The sequence below is a fragment of the Seriola aureovittata genome, chromosome 10 (assembly GCF_021018895.1).
Source record: "Seriola aureovittata isolate HTS-2021-v1 ecotype China chromosome 10, ASM2101889v1, whole genome shotgun sequence".
NCBI classification, from domain to species: domain Eukaryota; kingdom Metazoa; phylum Chordata; class Actinopteri; order Carangiformes; family Carangidae; genus Seriola; species Seriola aureovittata.
In genome coordinates this window covers 966246-989109 of record NC_079373.1, presented here as the reverse complement: position 1 = coordinate 989109, position 22864 = coordinate 966246, and the positions used below count along the sequence as shown (strand labels likewise).

Sequence of the window (22864 nt, the reverse complement as noted above, 5' to 3'; positions counted from 1 at the left end):
CCCTCACATCACACATCGTGAAGAGCCTGGAGCAGCTGCTCCTGCACCTTCTGAGGCCACAGGTTGAACATGCACTAGACCCCCTACAGTTCACCTACAAAGAACATATTGGAGTGGATGATCCCGTCCTTTAAATGCTCCACTGGCCCATTCTTACTTGGATGAGCGAGGTAGTTATATGAGGGTTATGCATTTAACACCATCCAACCCCCCATCCTTAAAGACAAGCTGGAAGGGATAGGGGTGGATCCCTGCTTCACATCCTGGATTGTGGATCACCTGACAAGATGACCACAGTACATCAGGCTGGGTAACTGTGTCTCAGGGACAGTGATGAGCAGCACTGGGGCTCCACAGGGGACTGTTCTGGCTCTGTTCCTGTTCACCCTGTATACGGCCGACTTTAAATACAAATCTGAGTCCTGCCACATCCAGAAATACTCGGATGACACAGCTATTGTGGCGAATATCAGGAACGGGCAGGAAGAGGAGTACAGGGATCTGATGATGGCCTTCAGTGAATGGACAAGAACTGCCTCCTTCTGAACACCTCCAAGACCAAGGAGATGGTCATGGACTGTTGGAGGTCTAGGCCCACCCTTCAGCCAGTCAACATTCAAGGGAAGGACATTGAGGTGGTGCACACTTATAAATACCTAGGTGTTCACCTGGACAGTAAACTAGACTGGTCTCTGAACACAGATGCCATCTACCTGAAGGGGCAGAGCCAGCTCTTTTTCCTCAGGAGGCTCAGGTCCTTTGACGTCTGCAGTGAAATGCATGTTTTATCAGTCAGTGGTGGCCAGTGTACTCCTTTATGCTGCAGTCTGCTGGGGCAGCAGCATGTCCGACATGAACACAAAGAGACTGGACAAGCTGGTCAAAAAGTCTGGGTCTGTGCTTGGCATCTATCTATCTATCTATCTATCTATCTATCTATCTATCTATCTATCTATCTATCTATCTATCTATCTATCTATCTATCTATCTATCTATCTGTCTGTCTGTCTGTCTGTCTGTCCATGGACCAAAAACAAACCATACATACAACATTATATAATAATAATTGGACACTATATTGATTCATTACATGAACTAAAGAACAGTAAAGCAATAAAAGCATTAGAAACCTGCAAAGGCCTAAATATTTTCCTTTTAATATCTTTGTTTTCTTTCATGGTACCCCTGTTTGGTATTGTCCTTTTGTCCTTTGGAAATACATTTGTTTATTATTTTCATCATCCTTTTTTATATGTTGCATTTATTTCCTTTTATTATATTTTTTTATTTGTATGTATTGTTCATATTTAACTATGTATCTTATTTCAGAGGCTATTGTTGAATTGTTTTAATAAGATGAAATGGACAATGTTTTGAATAATAAAGCATTTATTATCTCTCTATTTATGGGTACATAATGTTACATATACATACATATATATACATATACATATATATGCATTTGCATGTGGTTGCTTTTTCCGTTTCTCACAAAGTTGCAGAGATGTAGCAATGACGCTTTTATTCTTTAATTCTAAATGTCTAAAAAGACAGGAAGTTGTCAGCGGAACAGTATTCAGGCGGACTATACACGTAGCTTGTTTTTCACGGGGACTCATAACATTGCTGTACACAATGTCGTCTCACGAGCGACAGCATTCTTTTTAAGGTATGTTCAGTGATTTACATCTAGAGCACAAACAGAAAAAACTCAACTAAAGGACAGAACCCAAAGTGTCTGTTTAACGCGCTCTACTCATCACAAGCTAACGTTAAAGGAAGAACAACGTTTCCGGTTTCTTCAACGTTAAACGTTGGTTCCATACAGCGCTCGAGCGTGTATTTTGATGTGAGTTCATCTCGGTGGAGTTAGCGCCATGTTTTTGCTCTATAACACCGTGTAGAAAACATTGGTGGAGTCGTAGCTTCGTAGGCAGTCAGTTCACTGCCTGTGTAACAACGCTGCACTGCTCCCGTCTCACTGTCAAACATCTGGCGGGGAAGAATCAGTGTTGTTAAGAACCCGGAAGTAAAGTAAGTCCAGATTCAACGTAGGGATAACTATCGAGTATATTTGTATATCTGTTCAATTCTTTAATTAATAACAAGGTTCGTGAGCCACCTCATTATGTTTCTTAAAAATATTTTATTTGGCATTCAATGATTCTCTGTCCTCCACTTGAAAAGAATTTTTGGATTCGTTTTTCAGTTTTCTAATAGGTATATTACATATATTAACAATTGTTTTGATAATAGATTACACTGTTTTTCTATTTTCTTGATAATTCAATTAATTGTTTGGTCAGGAAATTGTGCAAAATATGAGGTAATGTTTCCAGGTGTCTCGTTCAGTCTGACCAAAAATCCCAAACTCCAGAACATTCAGTATTGAATATAGATGAGCAAAGTAGTTGCTGATTAATTCCGTGGTTCTTTTATTGATTATCTGAATACTATGTTGGTGAGAATCCACTAGAGATGCCCCAATAATTTTATTTTTTCCAGTTGTGAGACACGTTTGTTTCTCTAATTTTCTTTTGTATGTCATGTAATCCAGTTGCTCAGTGAATAATTAATAAGTAAATCAGTGCCTTATAGTTTTTTGAATAGTGTCTGTAAAGAGAGGAGTGTTAGTGTGAGGAGTGTGGAGGAGGTTTGGACAAGATATCAGCAGCCTCTCTCAGAGTACTGAGTGTAGTGTTCAGCTAATAGCAGCAGCAGTTTTTCTGTCCACCGGACACACTGAGGAGGCAGAACATGACCATGTCATTCTTGATGTGTTGTTTAGATTTGCTCCTTCTTCTCTACTGATAATTCATTTTGAGTTCTGACCTTTAAAAATTCAGTGTTTTAAAAGAGTGTGTATTTAGTTACCTTTGAGCTTTGTACCCGCTACTGATCAAGCAAAAATCATAATCAGGATTATTTTGATTAATATTGAGATCACGATTATTTAACACCATTAATCATTGACTTTGGAAACACCACACATTTATTGAACTTAAAAAAAAGGATTTTTATCATTGGACTCTTTAAATACAATTCAATGGAAAAACAAAAAAAACATAAAAACATGAGATAAATTAAAAAAATGTATATAAATATATACAATTAAATATACAATATATTATTTAACAAAAATAGATAAGATCAACTACAACACATCAACCCTGGCAGCAGCTTGTTGATAGTTGATAGTAAAGCTAATATCAAGCACCACCAAAAAATAAAAAACAAAATAAAAAAAAACGATTTCAAAACTAAAAGAATAGAAGATAAAAGTAGATTTTCCAGTTATACACGATATAAGTTAAAGATATCTGAGAGTGGGATAGCAGCCAAACAGGGAACAGTCTCTGCAAACTATCTATAGAAAGTCTGTGAACCGACAAACTGCCCGAGATGATGCACTCCTACGTACGTTGCTAACATACATCAAAGTGTAATCAGGGAGTGGTTGAGGGGATGGTTTTTAATCTTAATCAAAAATAAAATAAAATAATTCTCCCACCCCTACTTTCAAATATGTTTTTGTAGTTTACGATGTGCACTACATGCTGCTGTGAGCCCAGTGATGCTTATATGTAAATGCCAGTGTGAAGAGCATTAACTTTACCAGTAGTCATTGATGTCTCAGTCTGATTTTAGTCTTGTGTTAGAGCAGGGATGTGCGAAGCAGAAAAGAAGGACCTGTATGCTGTCCTGGGAGCCAGCCCCTCAGACTCGGTCCAGCAGCTCAGACACAGATACCAGCAGCTGGCCCTACAGGTAAACACACTACCCTCTGTGCCAGCCTGAAGTAACACACAGCTACTATTAGATAGTCAGTCTGTCTGTCTGTCTGTCTGTCTGTCTGTCTGTCTGTCTCCACACTGCTTGGCTCCATTAGGTGTGGGACACACTGCCAGCGTTACGTGAAAATATAATTATATTTTTTAACCGTTTTAGCAGCTGCATGTGGAGACAGTAGAGGGCACATGCACTATATAGTTATAGCAGAATCCCAGTGTAGTCTCTCTCTCTCTCTCTCTCTCTCTCTCCCTCTCCCTCTCTTTCTGCCTCTGCCTGTGAGGGTTTATAAGGAAATATAACACAAACAATTTTAATCTTTGGTGTCTTTATTGAACATTCACAGTTCTGGTGGAAAAAGTCAGTGAACCCTTTGGTTTAATAACCGGTTGAACTTCATTTGGCCCCAATAATCTCCAACAAGAGCTTCCAGTAGCTGCTGATCAGAGCTGCTCAATGTTCAGGAGGAAGTTTGGACCATCCTTCTTTCAAGAACTACTTCAGTTCAGACATATTCTTAGGATATCTGGTTTTCATGTCTCTCTTTGGCTCAGTCCACAACATTTCCACAGGATTCAGGTCTGGGCTCTGACTGGGCCACTTCAGAAGGTGGATTATCTTTGTTTGAAGTTGTTCTATAGGCAGTTTGTGTGACTGTGGACTGATGAAGATCTAAACTCTTTGAGATGACTCCTGTGACCCTTGCAGCTTCATGCTAATTCATGCAATTGTCGATCATAAGTCCTCTGAGATATGTGAGGCCTGGTTCTCATCAGCAGATGTTTCTTGTGAACAGCAAACTCTAAATATTTTAGTGTTTTTTATACGTCAAAGTGTCTCCAACCCAAACCTCAAGTCTTGTTTCAGTGATTGGACTCCAGGTTTGATAACTCCTGAACTCTTGTTGATGTCATTAGTTGAGGGGTTCACATACATTTTCCAGTTACACTGTGATAGTTTGGATGATTTTTTCAATATGGACAAGAACACTATAATGATTTTGTATTATTAGTTCAGATTGACTGTTTGTTCATAATTGCAACTTTGATGAAGATTTGACCATATTTGAGGACAAATTTATACATAAATGAAGGTCATTCCTAAGGGTTCAATTACTTTTTCTTGCCACTGTATTGATAGCCAGTACTCAAGGTAAACTCAATGTTTTCTCAATTCAAATCTGTTTTTCATGTCTTAACACAACACACACACACACGCCTGCATGTATGTGGAGGAGGTTATGGCTCACTGCAGTCTATTCATGCTGTCATAAAGTCATCATTTCTTGACAGGACTATATGGTAGAAATTTAGGGACAAAATCTACTGACTTTGTTCTGTGTTAAAACAGATGCGGATTATCAGTCTTCAGGAGTCTGAGCTTGTTAAATCAAGTTGGTGTGTTCCAGAGTTCCAGCCTTTTTTTAGTATGAATTTCCCTGTGTATCTGTGTGTGTGTGTGTGTGTGTGTGTGTGTGTGTGTGTGTGTGTGTGTGTGTGTGTGTGTGTAGTACCACCCAGACCGTCTTAGAGGCGAGTGTCCGACAGAAGCAGAATCTGGTCTGGAGAAGTTTCTGGAAGTTGATGCAGTGTGGAGGATCCTCAGCGACCAGAACAGTAGGAGACAGTACGACCTGCAGAGGAGAGGTAGGACCTCACATTTCACTTATAATGTAATAATGTTGCATTAATTTTTACAGAGGTAAATGTAACAATTAATCATGACATTCATTTTGTGAAATATCACACAGCCTAGGTGGCTCATTTTACATTTTATTTTTTATTCCAGTGTCTATATGATATTTACAGTACTTACAAATACTGACAGCAGAACAGTGTTTTTACAATAGCTTGATAATTTGTCAGCATAGCATTACCAGCCCTCTTAAGAAATATAGGGATTTCTGTCTACTGAAACTCTTGAGTTCTTTTAATTTGAAACAGTTACGGAAGGTGTTAACTCTGTATTAACAGGTAATGCGGTAACTTCAACATGGATGAATGAAAACAAGGCTTCGCACTAAAATACTGCTATGATTAATTTTACATATCAAACAGAGGGAGTTAGACATAAAGACCTGCCTCTAATAAAAGTCTTACCTTCTGCAGGTAAATAAAAAAAAAGACTGCTGGTTAACATGTAATCTTAATCAGCCATGTGTCAGTCACTGTTTCAAACTTGTTCCATTGTCATGACAACAGAAACAGGAATATGATAGGTAGGTAGGTAGGCTATTCTATTTGTACCCGTAGGTAATTTTTTTTTGCAGTAAAAACACACAGCACAGACAACACCAAATGCACAGGGTAAGTAAAGATAAATAAATCAATTAAGACATTACTTCTATGCACTAACCCTAACCCTTATTTATATGAGTGATGGCTGATAGAACAAAACACTTAATACCGTTTTGTTTTGCACTTTGGGACTATGAACCTTCATTCAGAAGGAAGAAGCTGAAATTCACTGTTCAGAGGGTGTGAGCCGTCATTTAAAATCAAGTCAGCTACCTGCTGTAACTGTCTGGTGTACAGGGATGCTAGGTTAAGATGTGCACCATTCAACTGACTGGACCATTTAACAATTTGATTGAGAGAATGCCCGCTCTTTAAAGACAGATTTTCAAGCCATTATACTTGAGACAAGATCAAATCGATTCAACAAAAGCACACGGTAGAATAAGATCATCACGGTCTTGTCAATATGGAAATGCCACAGTTTTCTCAGACACAACAAATGCTGGTGCCCCTCCTTGCACACAGCTTCACAATTTACCTCAAAGTTCTACCAGAGGTGTTTTTAAGATTGTACACATTCCACTGTCTGATCTTTGATGGATGTGACTTCATGTGTGTTGGCTCGTCTTCTCAAATCAATTATCATATATTTTGTCTTAGATATGTTCAGTTAAAGGTAGGACTCCTCACACCACTTGACAAAATCATCTATGACTGTGCTGTGGCTGGTGTCATTGTCCTGGAGCCGACTAACAATAACAGAGTCGTCTGCATACTTTAGCATGGTCCTGTTTTCATACCTGTTCTGACATATCTGTGTAGAGGATAAATAAAAGCAGTGAGAGCATGTGTTCTTGTGTGGAGGCAGTAGAGGAGTGAAGTTGGTCAGTTTCACACATTGACCACACACGGTCCTGCATATTAAGTTGACATGAATGAAAATTAAAAATATACATAGATGATGTGATTTGAGAAGAATCTCAACAACTTCAAGTTGTCTCACAGTCTCAAAGTTTATTAAACTGATCTTATTCCCTTTGTGCATAATTTACTACAGGGACATTTGAAGATGGAACGAGAAGCACATTTCTGTAGCTCTCTGCATGTTTCACTTTGTGCTGCTGCTGCAGTCTTTATGTTACTCTGACAGTATTCAATTCAGACTTGTTTCATGTTCACAGTGCTACAGAAATGTTACAAGTCTGACCTAGAAACTTCTCAAACGATCATACTGTTGTCTCAGAAACTGTAGGAAATAAGGTGTTTTTCTGTCGGTATATGTGCGTAAATGCTTCCTTGAAAGCTCCTGCCTCTCCCTCACTATTTATCCTATTTTAAATTATCACTAGTTTAGCAGCAATTATTCCTCACACTAATTAAAAGCCAAGCAAAGTTTAGCACTAATTATTCATGGTTCAAAGTCATTATCACTGTCAAACTGTACTACTTGATAATGACTGTTTCCTCAAGAGTGAAGTGTAAAAAATGTGTGTGAACATCCATCCGTTCACCTGTCTATCCATCCCTCCATCATCACTCTATCCATCAGTCCATTGATTTCACTTTCCATCTGTTGACTGAGATTCTGTCCACTGTATTCTTTTTGAGTGTTTTTTTTGACAGTGTCTTTTCAAGTGTTTCTGTTTGACAGTATTTCTTTTAGACAATGTGTCTTTTTGACATTGTTTAACAGTGTGTCTTTTTGAAACTGTTTATGTCTTTCTGACATTGTGTCTATTGACAGTGTCTGTTTGACAGTGTCTTTCTGACAATGTGTCTTTTAGACAGTTTGTCCTTTTGACAGTGTGTCTTTCTGACAATGTGTCTTTTTAAACTGTGTTTGAACGTGTCTTTTTGACAGTGTATATTTCTGTTTCTGTTCGATAGTGTTTCTGTATGACAGTATGTCTTTTTGATAGTGTGTCTATTAGACAGTTTGTCCTTTTGACAGTGTGTCTTTTTGACAGTGTGTCTTTTTGACAGTGTGTCTTTTTGACAGTGTGTCTTTTTGACAGTGTGTCTTTTTGACAGTATGTCTTGCCAAATGACGCGCTGGCAACAAGTGGCTGCAAGTCCGCATAGCTTGTAGTTTTTTTTTTTTTGTAATGTTGCAGCTCAGGATGACTTCACAAGCCGGACTTTTCTCTCACAGTGTCTTTTATTTATTTTACACAATATAAAATAGGAAACAATAACTTTACAGTCCACCTGTGTGTCCTTAGCTGCTAAAGCAACTAGCATGTAAGCTGTCATGCTGTTTACAACGACAACAACTCTGAACTGCGTTTTCTTCTTCTCTTAGCGCATTAAACAAATTGTCTCTTGTAGCCTCAACAGCATCACCTGGTGGCGGAACTCAAATAGCGCTCAACTCATAAATGAACTAAATGCATTGCAAACTAAAGCATTAAATGAACAGAATTACACACTAAAATAAATCAGGGGGGTCTCTTAATTCACAATATGAAATACCAACGATAATAAACATAAACAGTCTTGAAATAACTGACCCCTCACACCCTCCTCCACTTGAAAGAAAAATGTCGTCCCAAACTTTTTAATTATACCTTAAAGCCTTTCACACAAATACAAATACAGTTGTGAAACTGAATGGGCGGATTAAACAAATTGTCTCTTGTTGCCTCAACAGCATCACCTGGTGGCGGAACTCAAATAGCGCTCAACTCATAAATGAACTAAATGGATTGCAAACTAAACCATTAAATGAACAGAATTACACACAAAAATAAATCAGTGTGACAGTGTGTCTTTTTCTTAGTGTTTCTTTTAGTCAATGTGTCTTTTAGACAGTTCGTCCTTTTAACGGTTCGTCCGTTTGACAGTGTGTCTTTTTGACAGTGTGTCCGTTTCCTAAACAGAGCTAATTTGTTTTTATGCCTACACCTAAGCAAACCATGACCATTCCACACGCTTAACCCCCTGTTCATTACTGTAACCATGACAACAAAAGTCCAGTGCACATGACGTAAGCATGAGAACAAAGGTCTGGTAGGACTGTTCTCGTGGGGGTGATATTGTGGGTGAGTAGGGAAAAGAAGCTATGTGATCGTTCAGGTTAGGGATTGTGTTGGACGTATGCAGTCTAGTATCAAACAGACTCAGTCACAAACGGTCACAGTGAGGTGCTTCCACTGTAGCCATGTATTCTGCCTCGTCCAGACTCAATACACACATATAGTGTAAAGACCTCATAGTGTTCATTGTGAATATTACATAATTTTGCTGGTCTTCCTTCCACCATAATAATGATGCATTAATGCTTCTCCAGCACAGGAGCTGAAACAGGATTGGCCAGTAGATTCTACAGTCTATCTGGAGGACATGACCTGGGACAAGGGTAATGACACACCATTTACACTAAGACACATAAAAACAAAATAGCAGTAGTTGATGAAGATGATAAATGATACATTTGTTATCTTGCATACAGAGTTACGTATCTTTGCCTTAACCACAGGATATCCAGCAGCTGAATTCTGAGTGTAAAATTAACACTTCCTTCTACATTGTAACAAGGTAGTTTCACACTTAACTCATCAGTTTGTTCAGCTGCATCGTCTGTACTCACACTACATCTCCACTAAATTTGTCTACTTCAAGTTGTCAGTGCATTATTCAGGTAATATAGGCAGGGTTTCTGACAGTATAGCTGCCAGGATATGCAGAGCTGGGGGTGCTCGGTTCGGTGAAGTGAGCCCAGTCCCAGAACATGCATGCACCCAATACGCTCTCAGTGACAGGCAGGGTGGGCTTTGACGACTCAAGGCTAGGGGTTGACGTCTTTATATCTAGGTTTCAAACCAGGACGGACTCAGGTCTGGGCAGGGTCAACACAGGTCCCTGCAGGAAGCCAGCTTTGGAATACACTGGTGGAAATCCTGAAAGGAGAGATAGACAATAACTAATAACAAAATAATAACAAAATAATGAAAACTAGGTGTGAAAACTGAAATAAAATTGACTTGTATTAACAAAAACAAGGTTTTATAAAAAAAGATAATTAACTCAAACTGTATTGCATGTTTACAAAACTAACTAAAATTATAGAGCAAATGTTGTCAGTTTTTCTCTTTATTGCGTACATAAGCCTGTAGTATTTTAGGGGGGTATGAAATCTAACATTCATTTCTTTAGCTGTGTCAGACAGAGCAGTATCTTACCAGATGATTGGCTCCCAGTGTACGACCAGTACACATGCACTTAAAGTGTCCAAAACGTTCACCGTATTAATAAAGTATTTTATTGTTAATTAACTGCAGTGATGAGCTGTAACTGGTGCTGGACAGTCCAGTTCACTGGTGAGTTCATTTTGAGTTGGTTCATGTAAATTAAACAAACATCAAGAGTTTGTTGGGTTTTTGAGTTGTTTCAAGTTTTCTTCTCGACATGCATCTCACCTCGGAAACACAACTACACACATTTACACTGTTTACATGTTTGTTTGTGCCTGGATGTAGATTTTATGTTCTGTTGTTGCTGTGGTTGTTCTCCAGTTATTTTTCTGGTTAATGATACAAACAAACTGACTAACACAGACCTTTTAAAGTGGATGGTTGTTCATCAGTCCTTTCATTTTTAAAAGGGTTTGATGTTTTGTTGAGTTTTTATTATACAATACTTTTTCTGACCTTTTGAATCTGGCTTTGACAAACACCTCGTATTATAAAAAAAACTGAAACTAATAAAAACTAAACTAAGACTGAGTGTTTTCAAAAAATAAAAACTAAACTAAATAAGTGAATTAATTAAAACTAAAATTAAAAATAAAAAACAATGAAAAATCCAAAAGTATTATAAACTTGGTAAGACACCTACAATAAACTTTGTTAAATAAAATGGAAGGAATACAATGTACTGTAGATACATATAGAGCAATTAAAATTCAAAGAGGTCCAGTTACAAAAATGTCCTCCAGCAAAGATCCGAATCTTATATTGTCACTCGAAATAGTGCACCCTGATGAAAATGAAAAACAACATACGTACTTTTCTATATCATTTATTGTCAAATTCCAAGTGTTTTCAGTATACTTTAAACACACCGATAAGTTTGAACTTGTATGGCACTTGAATGGAAAACATTACTGTAGTTGTCTTTACTACATTTCAAGTGACTGAATTTCTTCTGAATAAAATAAATAAAAAGTGCAAACACAGCTTTGAGCAGCCTGAACTTAGGGTGATGTAAAAACATTCAGAATCTTTTGAATAAAATAAAAGTGCATCTTTAAGAAAAAATGTAAACAAAAGACCTTTGAGCTGCTCACCCCCTTTTTTAAACATGTATTAACTACATTTAAAATAAAATAACACAGGAATCTTAATACCTACATTTCAAGTAAAATAGAACAGGGCAGAATTTACTGAATAAAAGAAAAGTGCAGAGCTTTGAGCAGCTCCCTTTCTCCTCTCTCCTCTCCTTCCTCCCTTTCCAACTTCCTTTCCTAGTGAGAGAAATGGGCATGTAACTTTCCTGCCAGCAGTTTGAATCTTGGCTTAAATGGAGTTAGTGCCATTCTCATGCTCATTTGGAGATGCTCATTGGTAAGCCAGGAACGGTACTTTGTTTTAATAATGTTCATTGTAGAGAAAGCTGTCTTACAGCTGTAAGTTGATCCAAACATGTTTAAGGTGTGTAGTGCTACTTTGGTTAGATCAGGGAAAATGGTTTCAGGCACAATCTGTAACCAGAAAGTAGCAGAGTCAGTTGTTTCAAAATGCTCTCTCAGAGCAACATCTGCTTGCAGATCAGTGAGCTCTAACTGTAAAGATCAAGATCCCACTTGAAGGTCTGTGTCACCTCCTTTGGAAAATCCTCTGATTTCTCTGATAAGGAATGGATTCTCGATTAGCAGGAGGAGCTGGTGTCCAAGGCTGAAGCTGTCAAATCGATGACAGAAGTTTCCAATCAGCTTGTCTATGAAGCTGACATAAGGGGAAATGTCTCTCTTACCCTGAACTTGTTCCCGCATTTGTGGGAAGTGCTCACACTCTCCTTGGAGATCTTCTTTGAAAATGTCCAGCTTCATCTGGAAGGAGCGGACAGTTTTCATCAAATCACAGACAGAATTTTTCTGACCCTGCAGCTTTAAATTGAGTTTATTAAGGTGTCCTGTGATGTCCACCAAAAAAGCCACCACATCCATCTTGTTGTTATCTTGCAAAAAGTTTGCAAACTGTGTTGCTTTTTGTCTCTTGAGCTGCTGTAAGAAAGCAGCTATTTCCTTTCGGATGGACCAGAAGCGTCCCAGTGCATTCCCTTTGCTTAGCCATCTCACGTTGTTGTGGGTATTCATTACTTCAGCAAACTCTTCAGACAGAATGGCACGGAGAACAGTCTGATGGATGATACAGTGGCAGGCTATGAGATCAGGGTTGTCTTGTTTCATCCGTGCCACAGCCCCCTTCTCTCTACCAACCATGGCAGGTGCACCATCCGTGGTGACTGAGACTACTTGCTTCAAATTAATCTTTCTTTTTGTGAGCATCTCCTTTATCCCCTCATATATATCCTCTCCTCTTGTGTGTGTCTCAAGTGGCATTAAACCCAACAGGTCCTCACACATCTCTTTCTTCTCTTTGTGAAGAAATCTCACATACACCAAAAGCTGGGCATTATCTGTTACATCTGTGGACTCATCAATAGCTAAGGATATGCATACTGCGTTTTGAACAGCTGCATCAAGCTGTGCCAGTACATCCTCTGCTAATAGTTCGGATTTTCTGGTTGTCGTTGAAGCTGACAATGGCATTGGCTTGATTTTTTCACACATGTCGTTTTTTGTTTACCGTCAAGTAAAATCTCTGCAGCCGCATTTAAGCACTCCTTCACCACTGTCCCATCGCTCAATGTTTCTTGTGTTGCGCCAAAATCCACGCAATCTTAAGTGAACACTGTAAATGCATGTGTGAGGACACGGGTAGACCGGTCATACTGTGCTTTCAGTTCCATAATCTTACTTGCCCTCACTGCGGACTTCTGCGGGTATGTTTCATCAAACGATCCGTGTTTGGTCTCATAGTGACGCTTAACGTTGCTACTTTTTATTAACGCCACAGTTTCACAGCATGTGAGACACACAGGTTTAGAAGTGGCTGCAGGCAGGACGAACATGTATTGGTCCGTCCATTCATCTTTAAAAGTTCGGTTTTCACTGTCTACTTTTCTCATTTTTGAGCAAGCCATTTTCACTCATCTACTCTCTCTCTCTCTCTCTCTCTCTCTCTCTCTCTGTTCTCTGGTGCTGAAAGGTAAACAATCGATTTGATTGGCTTGGCTATTGATGACGTTTCTGTCGTGATGATTTATCTTTTTATTAGGCCTAATATCATAATTATAATATAATTTTCACGGGTCCGGGCAGAACCGTCACTAGGTCCGTGCCTGGACCGCGGTCCGCCATTTGGTGACGCCTGATATAGAGCATTCAGAAAGTTTTCAGAAGCCTTCACTTCACAGTTTATGTTGCAGTCTCATGCTAACATTGTTTACATTCATTTCTCCCTCATCAGTCTACATGCAGTACATCATGATGACAAGTGAAAACAGAAGTTTAGAAATGCTGTTTTTATTAAGAAGGAAAAACTGAAATATCATATTGACAGAAGTATTCAGACACTTTACTCAGGACTCAGTTGATGTCTTCTTGGGTCTGATCCAACAAGCTTTTCACACTGTTCTTCCCTGCAGATCCTCTCAGCTCTGTCAGGTTGTTGAGGACTTCAGTGGACAGATGTTCTCAGGTCTCTGCAGATGTTGGATTGGGTTCCGGTCAGGATATTGACAGAGTTGTCTCTAAGCCACTCTTGTGTTGTCTCAGCTGTGTGCTGAGGGTCATTGTCCTGTTGGAAGGTGAACCTTCAGCCTGGTCTGAGGTCCTGAGTCTCCCTGTCCCCCACAGCCTGATGCTGCCTCCACCATGCTTCACCATTGGGATGGTGTTCAGGTGATGAGCGGTGTCTGGTTTCCTCCAGACATGACTCTGAGACCTGAGACCAAACAGTTCAGGCGTCGTCTCATCAGACCAGAGAATCTGGTTTCTCTCAGTCTCACAGTCCTTTAGCTGCTTCTTTACAAACTGTCACTGAGGAGAAGCTTCGTCTGGACTTCATCAGTGGAGAGCTGATGGCCGTCCTTCTGGAGGTTTCTCTGGAGCTCAGAGTGACCATCTCTTCTCCCTGATGTCTCAGTTAGTCCAGGTCCAGCTCTAGAAGAGTCCTGGTTGTTCCAGACTTCTTCATGTGAGAATGATGGAGACCACTGTTCTTCTCAGGAACCTTCAGTGCAGCAGAAATGTTTTTGAGCCTCGACACAGTCCTGTCTCTGAGCTCTGCAGCAGTTCCTTCCTCCTCATGGTTTCTGCTCTGATCTGCATTGTCAACTGTGAGACCTGATATAGACAGGTGTGTGTCTTTCACATCATGTCCAATCAGCTGAGTTTACCAGGTGGACTCCAGTCAAGGTGTAGAAACAGAGATGATCAGGAGAAACGGAGGAACCTGAGCTTAACTTCAAGAGTCATAGCAAAGTATCTGAATACTTCTGAATACTTACGTCAATGTGATATCTCATTTTTTCAAGTGAATGGGAAAGTGGTCTCAGTCTTTTGGATCCCCACTATATATAGAGGAGATGGATATATATACACATACAAATGTTTGTATTCTAATTGCTTTAAATAGCAAATGAATATAGAGAAATCTCTTACGATTTTTGAGCAATGTCTGGATCATAATGGGCCGTATATGTTTATGATCACTGTCTGATGAAGGTAGATAAATCAACACTTTTCTATCTAAAATGTGATTATGTTGTTTCAGATGAAGGTGTGTATTCGTACTGTTGTCGCTGTGGAGGAGGATTCAGCGTCTCAGAGGAGGAGGTGGAGGAGGAGACACAGAGGAGGCAACATGATGATGAAGAGGAAGAAACAGTGGAAGGACAACACAGAGGAGTGGTTGTCTGCTGTGATACATGTTCCCTCAGTGTGTACGTCACATGGTCAAGACATCAACAGACTCCAACGTTAAAATGTCTATAATAACACTGGATTGGATACCTTTCACTTTTCATACTGTTGAGCAAACATTTGTTCATTTCCCACCAAATCACCAGTGTTCTGTGGGTTGATGGAGGTCAGTAGTTATGAGTTTTGCTCTGTTGCTAAGATAGATGTCAACATCTCAGGTTTCATGTTCAACATGTCAATCACTTTTATTTAGGGGCCCACAAAGCAAGGCACCAACGCACCAATAAAATGGCTCACTGAGAACAAACTGTGTGTATGAGGTAGTTTGAATGTTGGAGGTGACTTGCTTTTTATTACTCATTACTAGAGGAATAACTAAACATAAGGCACTCCAAGCAGAGAGAGCAGGAGAGAGGGAGGGAGAGAGAGAAGTCATCGGTAACAAGGTTTCGTACTAATGACTATGACCAACTCTACATATCAAACAGAGGGAGTTAGACATAAAGACCTGCCTCTAATAAAAGTCTGTGACATTCTAGAGTTGAAGAAAATAAAGAATAAACTATTGTGGATCCAGACGGAGGCTGTGCTCTGTGTGAGAGACTCAATAAGAAAGACAGACTGTCTCAGGCCCCGGTGGTTCACCTGGGGGGGGCGCCTGCCATCTACGCTTAGTCTTTGCTGTGGCAGTCCAGGCTCCAGTCCAGCCTGTGGCTCTTTGCTGCGTGTCAACCTCTCTCTCTCTCTCTGTCTCTCTCTCTCTCTCTCTCTCACACTCACTCACTCACTCACTCACTCACTCTGACTAATAGAGGCAAAAGCCTGAAAAATAACTTAAAAAAAATAAAGATATTGTGTCTCCTCTAACTTTCTCTGTGAGTGATCATGTTGTGTTGACAGTGTTCTACCTGAATGTATAACCTATAAATTATTGGGAATTATTCAATTATGACAAAGTGTTTCTATTTTAAGTGGTGTAGCTTTTCTTGCGTTTACGGTACTGGTCACATGTTTCTACTCAGCCAATCATTGCAACTCGAGTAAGAAAGCTTGGGGACATTTAGCCCAGCTGGACCACTTTTAAATGAATTTTAAATGAATACCCTTGGTATACAATTAAGACAAGTCCAACTAAACTAAACCAAACCAAACAAAAGAACCCATGTGGTGTAAGGGGGATATCCAGCGATGGAGTGAGAGGGGGAAGATTGGGATGGATGATCCTGAATGCATTCTGTATGGAGTGGCCAGGTGCACCCAGTTGCACAAATGTAAACTCCGCCTACCCGGACCTGAAGGGATACAAGACACACCCTACAGGCCATGGTATAGCCAGCGGGCTGTCACAATGTAAATAACAAAATGTCATAATTAAACATACACGTGTGTTTTCACTGGTCAGATACTTAAAGTTTAATTTACATATTTTGGTCATACCATAGAGAATTTAAAAATTGTGGCGCACCAGAGACACCATCATGGGGATTGTTGTGAGGCCATGTGATGCTGAAGCAGTGGAGGGTGATGATGAGAGTCTACTTTTGAGGTTTTACCGAGGCAGAGTGAGAGGCGTCTGTAGACTCTGGGGTCCTCACTACATGTCTAAACCTGCCTGCATGATGCTACTTAGCATGCCTGATGCTCATCAACCACATCACACACACACACACACACACACACAACCTGTATGTTCAAAACCAGTCAACAGTTAAAGCTGATTTGAGTACATGGATAACGTGTTCACACTGTACTCATTTATTCCTACATTTCTTGTACAACTCTGTTGAACGAGGATTTATTTTCAGAGGGATTTCTGTTATTGTCTTTTTCTATGAATAATGAGATTAACATTCAATAAAATTAAGCAGTAATTTGTCGTACTGCATTTATAAAACTGGCCATGATTGCTGGTAACAAATGCAATGGAAAAGACCCTTCGCCTGTTTCCATGTGGTTTAATTAATAATCAACTAATTAATTTTTTTTTTTTTTTAATTTTTCACTCATCTTGTAGCTATGTTTCTGTACCTTCATAATGGCTCCTGTCTGGTGGTGGGGTGAGGCGATTGGCCTTAATGGATTACTTTAACATCTTAATTTTTCATTTTATTTTAATATTTTACCCTGTAAAGTGCTATGTATCTTTGAAAAAATATGATTCTGACATTGTGAACACAATATCTCAAATGAATTTCCCCTATGGGATAAATAAAGTATCCATCTATCTATCTATCTATCTATCTATCTATCTATCTATCTATCTATCTATCTATCTATCTATCTATCTATCTATCTATCTCGAGAACTCCTCAAGGGAATTTCTTCAAATTTGGCACAAATGTCCACTTCTTGGACAAACTGAGGTCAAAGGCCAAAGGTCAAGGTCAGTCTTACCTTACAAAACACTTTTTAGCCATTACTCAAGACTTCGCAAAGCCAATATGACACAATTTCACACAAATGTTTAATATTTTATATCATTCTGGATAAACAGGATTACTGGATGTAATCTGAAACTAGTCTGAGAGGCGGAGGCAGACAACCACAAGTCGGTAATTGTAGTTTTTTTTTTTTTTTTTTTAATCATTTGAATATTGGACATCAGGGAGACAGACTTTTAAAGTAGATTGGCCCTTTTTAATTACAAAAAGTGTCTGCCTTCTCTTCACTCAGAACTGTGATTTGTGTCAAGGTACATCCTTAAAGCATCCTCACAAAGTGCAGATACAGCATTGTAATACCAAGAATGATGACGCATCAACCCAGACTCCAGAGGTAAATCAACATTCATCTGAATCAACATTTCACCAAATCTTGAACATTTTCCTCACGGTCCAAACAATGATCTGAAATCTAGGAAAAAGCAAAAACAGGGAAAAAAAGCAAATCATTTGTATAGTAAAACCATATGCTGAAAATTTTTCCTGTGACCGCCCGGTGTCCTGACCCCCAGGTTTAGAACCGGTGTCCTAAATGACAGCGCCATTCTCCTCTCAGCGGGGCTGTGACAGACACACAAAGGGATAAAGGCTGATAATGACTCTGCTCTCTCTCTGGTCACTCAGCCTGCAAAGGTCACAGCTGACAGAAGCTCCGAGAGATGATCGTCTGTCATCTATTATCCCCCCCTATCCATCCATCCATCCATCCATCCATCCATCCATCCACCCATCTAGGGTAGCAGGAATTGAAAGTTAGGGTGTGACGGGGGGATGGGGGGGTTGGGGTGGGGGTTAATGTATTGTCTGAATTCTCCACTAATTATTTTCTCTCCACAGCATTATCAAAATCGGCAACAGTGGTCAGCAGTGTAGGAGAGTTTCTATTGACACATTGAGAGAGAGGTGGGGGTAGAGGGATTGGATGAGGTGACAGCTGATGCTTAAATGAGGGGTTGGTAGAATATTGATGTGACAGCCACACAGACGTGCTGGGATGTGCTGGGATATAAAATCACTTTCACCAACACACCACCTACAATTACAGCGCTTTAGATCACTTTCTACCAACCACCCCTCAATAGCCAACCCCAACCTCCCAAGACTCCACCCCTACCCTGTTCACACACTGTAAAATCTTCTCTTCTATTTGATTAAATCAACTCTTCTTTCACCAGTAATTAGTAAAAGGATCATTCTAATTTGTTACAACTTGGATGTTATTTTTGTAGGTTTGGCCATTTTATCTTCCAGTAATAATAATAGTATAGGTTTATTGCTGGGATTTGGGAACATCAACAGAAGTCTGACAGATCAAGGAAAACAAGAATTAGACAGACATGCTGGAAACTGTCCAGCCTAGATAAAATTATTTGGGTGCCTGGAGCTTTCACTTATATTACTTGATCTTCATCAAATGAGTTATATCATATGATGTGGGGCCTTGTAGTTTGATTGTTTTCATGGCTGCTGTTCTACGGTGCAGCATATTCAGAAAAAATGGAAACTGCTGATCCATCCATCTGTCGATGAAGGCAGGCAGCTCCAGAGCAGCTGCTTCAACTGATGAGACAAAACACTGTGACTATAATGTGCACTCTGACAGGTCACTGTTACACTTTTTATCTAATGTGTTATAACAGCCTATAAATTATTTGTAAAGTGTTAATAAGGTAATTAATAAACTAGTTATAAACGATTCATAAATGCTTTGTAAGGGGAGTTAATATAAAGTGGTACCAGATGCTCTGACCCAGTAGTCTGTCCACAACCATGTGACTCTTCAAAGTTGCCCATTCATAATGTTTTGGCTCATTGGTGTAAGTCAACTTTGTGTTGAGATCGTTTCCACAACTGTTGTCAAGTATGAACTTTGCTCTGCTGTAATTAAATGAATTTATTTGTCAGGTAGGCTACCTTTATCTGTAGCAACTTACAATATGTGCAACCACCACAACAACAAGCATTAGATGTTTTGAAAAGTTTTAAGGGTTCCCTTTCCAAAAAAAAGAGAGTTGTTCCAGAACAGCAACTAAAAGGACAAAACAGATTTTTATCAAGAATAAACTTCTACTTTTAAGCCCAAATGGTCAAGAAGTCCATAAAATGATCTGAAAAGAGGGACATTATAACACTGACAATTCAATGACCAAGTGCCAAACTACTACTACGTTGTGTGATATGATTCAATATCCTGTATCTAAGCTCAACAATGACTTCAAGCTTCAACTAAGACATGAGAAGTGCTACCAGGGGTTTTGAGGTGTAGTGTGAAAAGGTGGTTTTCAGCCTGTGGTGGAAGATAGGCAATGACTCTATCTTGAGTTTTCTGGAGCCAGTGTAGTGATCAAAGAAGTGCTGTGGGGAAACTTTGGAGGGATGAAAACCAGAGGTGTATCAGAATTCTGGACTAAATTCAGACGTCTAGTGACAGACGCAGGGGCTCTGGCCAAGAGAGAGTTGGGGTAGTCAAAACAGTCTGAAGATAATCTAATAGCATGTTCATAATCCCTCTGTAATGCCAGAACCTCCTATTATTCATCATTCATTGAAGAAAAGAAGAACAACCTCAGGTTTCCTTACAGAGCTGAAGCCAGGCTGACAATCATAGTTCTGCTGTCAGATGTAATGACTTCATTACTTCCCTGCCGCTTTACTTTCTCTGCATTCACTTCAACAATTACTTCATTTAAACCATCAACTTGTCTTTCAGACCCTATTAATTAATACATCTATATTAGATCTGATTTGATTTATCTTTCTTAAAAGGTTGTTAGTTGTTGCTGTTGTGATTTCCTCCAAGAAGACACATGAAACAGAAGTTTCTACTCATGGGATCTATTCTATGGTAAATTGTTAATGGCTTCCAATTTATTGCACTTATCTAATCTTATTGACCACTCAAAGAGATTTACAAGTGATAGAAGCTTGGTCACTTGTGTGTTTCGCATGAAAAAAGGATGCAGCAAGAGTTGCAAATTCATTGAAAAGCCAGTCACTGACTGAGTCAAATTCTGTCATAGTGAAAGACTGTGTTTTTAGATGTTAGAGTGCAATCAAAGAGCTGCAGTAACCAGATGATCTGAAACACCTGTTCCAAACAAGAACCAAATAGAGAACAATCTAAGGGAATAAGTAAAAGTAAGGAAAGAAAGCTAAAGTCAACAACAACTACAAGATGTCACCACCATCACCATGGCCTGTACTGCTTGAAACAGAAGAAATGTCTTGGTTGCTTTTTTAATAAATATTATGTAATTTAGAGGTGGGCGATCAGGCAAAAAGATCATATGACAATCTTTTGGGTAGAATCGCAATTGACGATCTGATATTTACCTGGACTCAAGGACAAACTGATTACATTTTGGTGGCTAAAAGTCAAGGGTTACGGTCACAGTGACCTCACAAAATATGGTTTCGGGCCTTGTGAATGCAATATTTCGAGAACTCTTCAAGGGGATCCCTTTACAATTGGCCCAATCATTCACTTGGAATCAAGGACAAACTAATAAGATGTTGGTGGACAAAAGTCAAGGTCAGTGTGACCTCACAAAACCCTTTTTAGCCATTACTCAAGACTTTACACAGCAATTATGACAAAATTTCACACAAATGGTTCATATTTTATACGACTGGATAAACAGGGATGTAATCTGAAACTAGTCTGAGCGGCAGAGGCAGTCAACCATGAGAAAGTAATTCTAGTTTTCCATTGTTATGCAGATGACACCCAGCTGTATTCATCTATGAAGCCAGATGAATCGGGTAGTCAAATTTCAGATATGTCTTAAAGACATAAAGGTCTGGATAACCTCCACTCCAAAACGTCTATCCAGGCAAGTCATGGTTTGTATCTCCACATATTGAACCTCATTGCACTTCAAACAAACTTGTACAGTGTCATTTGATCATGTGTAAATTCAAACTGGTTCAGCCTGTTCTGAATGTTTGCTCTGGAAGGCAGGGTGAAAAGTCAAAAGACTAGCATATCAACATTTACACTAGCAGAATAACACACCACAAGCCCTTAGGTCCAAATTTCTCAAGGCTCAGCTTCTTTACTCCTTCATTCTCATTGTTTAATTTAACCTATAGTCCACTCAGCCTTTAGGGTCCCACTGCACTCCTTATATTCAAAGTGTTTTGAGCTGAATATCTGTTCAGCAGTCACAGTCGTGACTGTCAAAAACAGCATAAAGGCCTCACACATCTCATTTGAGCTAAAATAAGTCAATGTACATGTCACTGTTAGAGGAGCCAGGATAAGCATTTTAGCTAGACCCATGCAGCATGCACCTGTTGGTCATTTGTGATTGTACCTGAAGCAGCAATCTTCTTTCTTACCAGCAATGTAGATCACCTCTACAGTGTGTGTATTAGAAATATGCCTGACCTCAAATGAATCTTCAGTAACTCCATTTAAAGTGTTTACTCAGAACAAAAATAAAGTTACAAGATCCACTCTTTGTGCTCGACTTGGCACACTGTTCAAAAACTGTCTTGCTCCACAGACTAATTAACTCCAAGAGAGCTATTGGCTCTGACATCACTAACAACATAACCAAAGGAGCATTTCAACATTTTAACTATCAAGTCACTAAATACAATTGACCAATTATTAATATGGCTCTTTACAGTACTGGAGCAGAAAGTCCGTGATTACCTATGACAAGACACAATAATGCTAACCATGACCTTGAATGGTGTCATCCTAAAATAAGATTCATACAAACTAATGTGTGATTTTCAGGGGTTCATTGTGTTTCATTAAAAGATTATATCTTTGTTTTCTTTCACTTTTTATAAACCAAAATAATAAATTTGCCAGGTGGGAGTGTGAGAACATGGTTTACCCAAGGAATCATAGTTAGAGGCATATGTTCCACCGTCTTCTCCTCATACCTGTGGAGAATTAAACAGCAAGCCACGTCTCCCTGTCCCACCCTGCTTCCCTGTATTTCAGGTTAGTAATGTGTCAAAATCTCACAGAGGTTGCTGTGGTTTGTTGCTTCACGCTGCACACGAGTGAAGTGAGTGGAGAAGCACTTTGTTAGAAGCAAATGGAGGCTTTCAGATGGGGGAAATAATAGAATAAAATAAAAATAGATAGGTGTCATCAGCATAGCACTGGTAGGGGAAGTAATCTGTGCTTCAGATAGTTTGACTCAGGAGTTTTAAATTAAAAGAACTAATGATCAGTCGTAGTTGAGGCAGCCTGGTCACAACTCCATGTTTTTTTTACAGTGTATCCTGTGCTTGTCTTTCAAAGCCCCACCCCTCTCTATCCTGCAATTAGAGCCCTTAGATCACTTTCTGTGTCTAACCCTCTACCTCTTTTCTCCCTCTTTCTTCCTCTTATCCTTTCTCACTCTCTGACCGCCTGCAAATAGACCTATTTAATCTCCCCTCTC

At 39.4% G+C, this 22864-nt stretch overlaps 1 protein-coding gene across 7 annotated transcripts; it reads left to right on the top strand.

Annotated features, from left to right (window-relative positions):
- Window positions 1-1570: 1570 nt before the first annotated feature.
- dnajc24 (DnaJ (Hsp40) homolog, subfamily C, member 24) lies at window positions 1571-15882 on the top strand. Of its 7 annotated transcripts, none has more exons than XM_056388108.1 (5): window positions 1571-1669; window positions 3649-3768; window positions 5300-5435; window positions 9316-9384; window positions 14867-15882. In XM_056388108.1, exons 2-5 carry the CDS (start codon window positions 3667-3669, stop codon window positions 15085-15087), a joined length of 528 nt encoding a protein of 175 aa, XP_056244083.1. In that variant the 5' UTR covers window positions 1571-1669; window positions 3649-3666; the 3' UTR covers window positions 15088-15882. The 7 variants fall into 7 exon arrangements, with proteins under 7 accessions (XP_056244083.1, XP_056244084.1, XP_056244085.1 ...); XM_056388109.1 differs by having other exon boundaries at window positions 1583-1669; window positions 3665-3768; XM_056388110.1 differs by lacking the exon at window positions 1571-1669 and adding an exon at window positions 1678-1849 and having other exon boundaries at window positions 3665-3768.
- Window positions 15883-22864: the final 6982 nt, after the last annotated feature.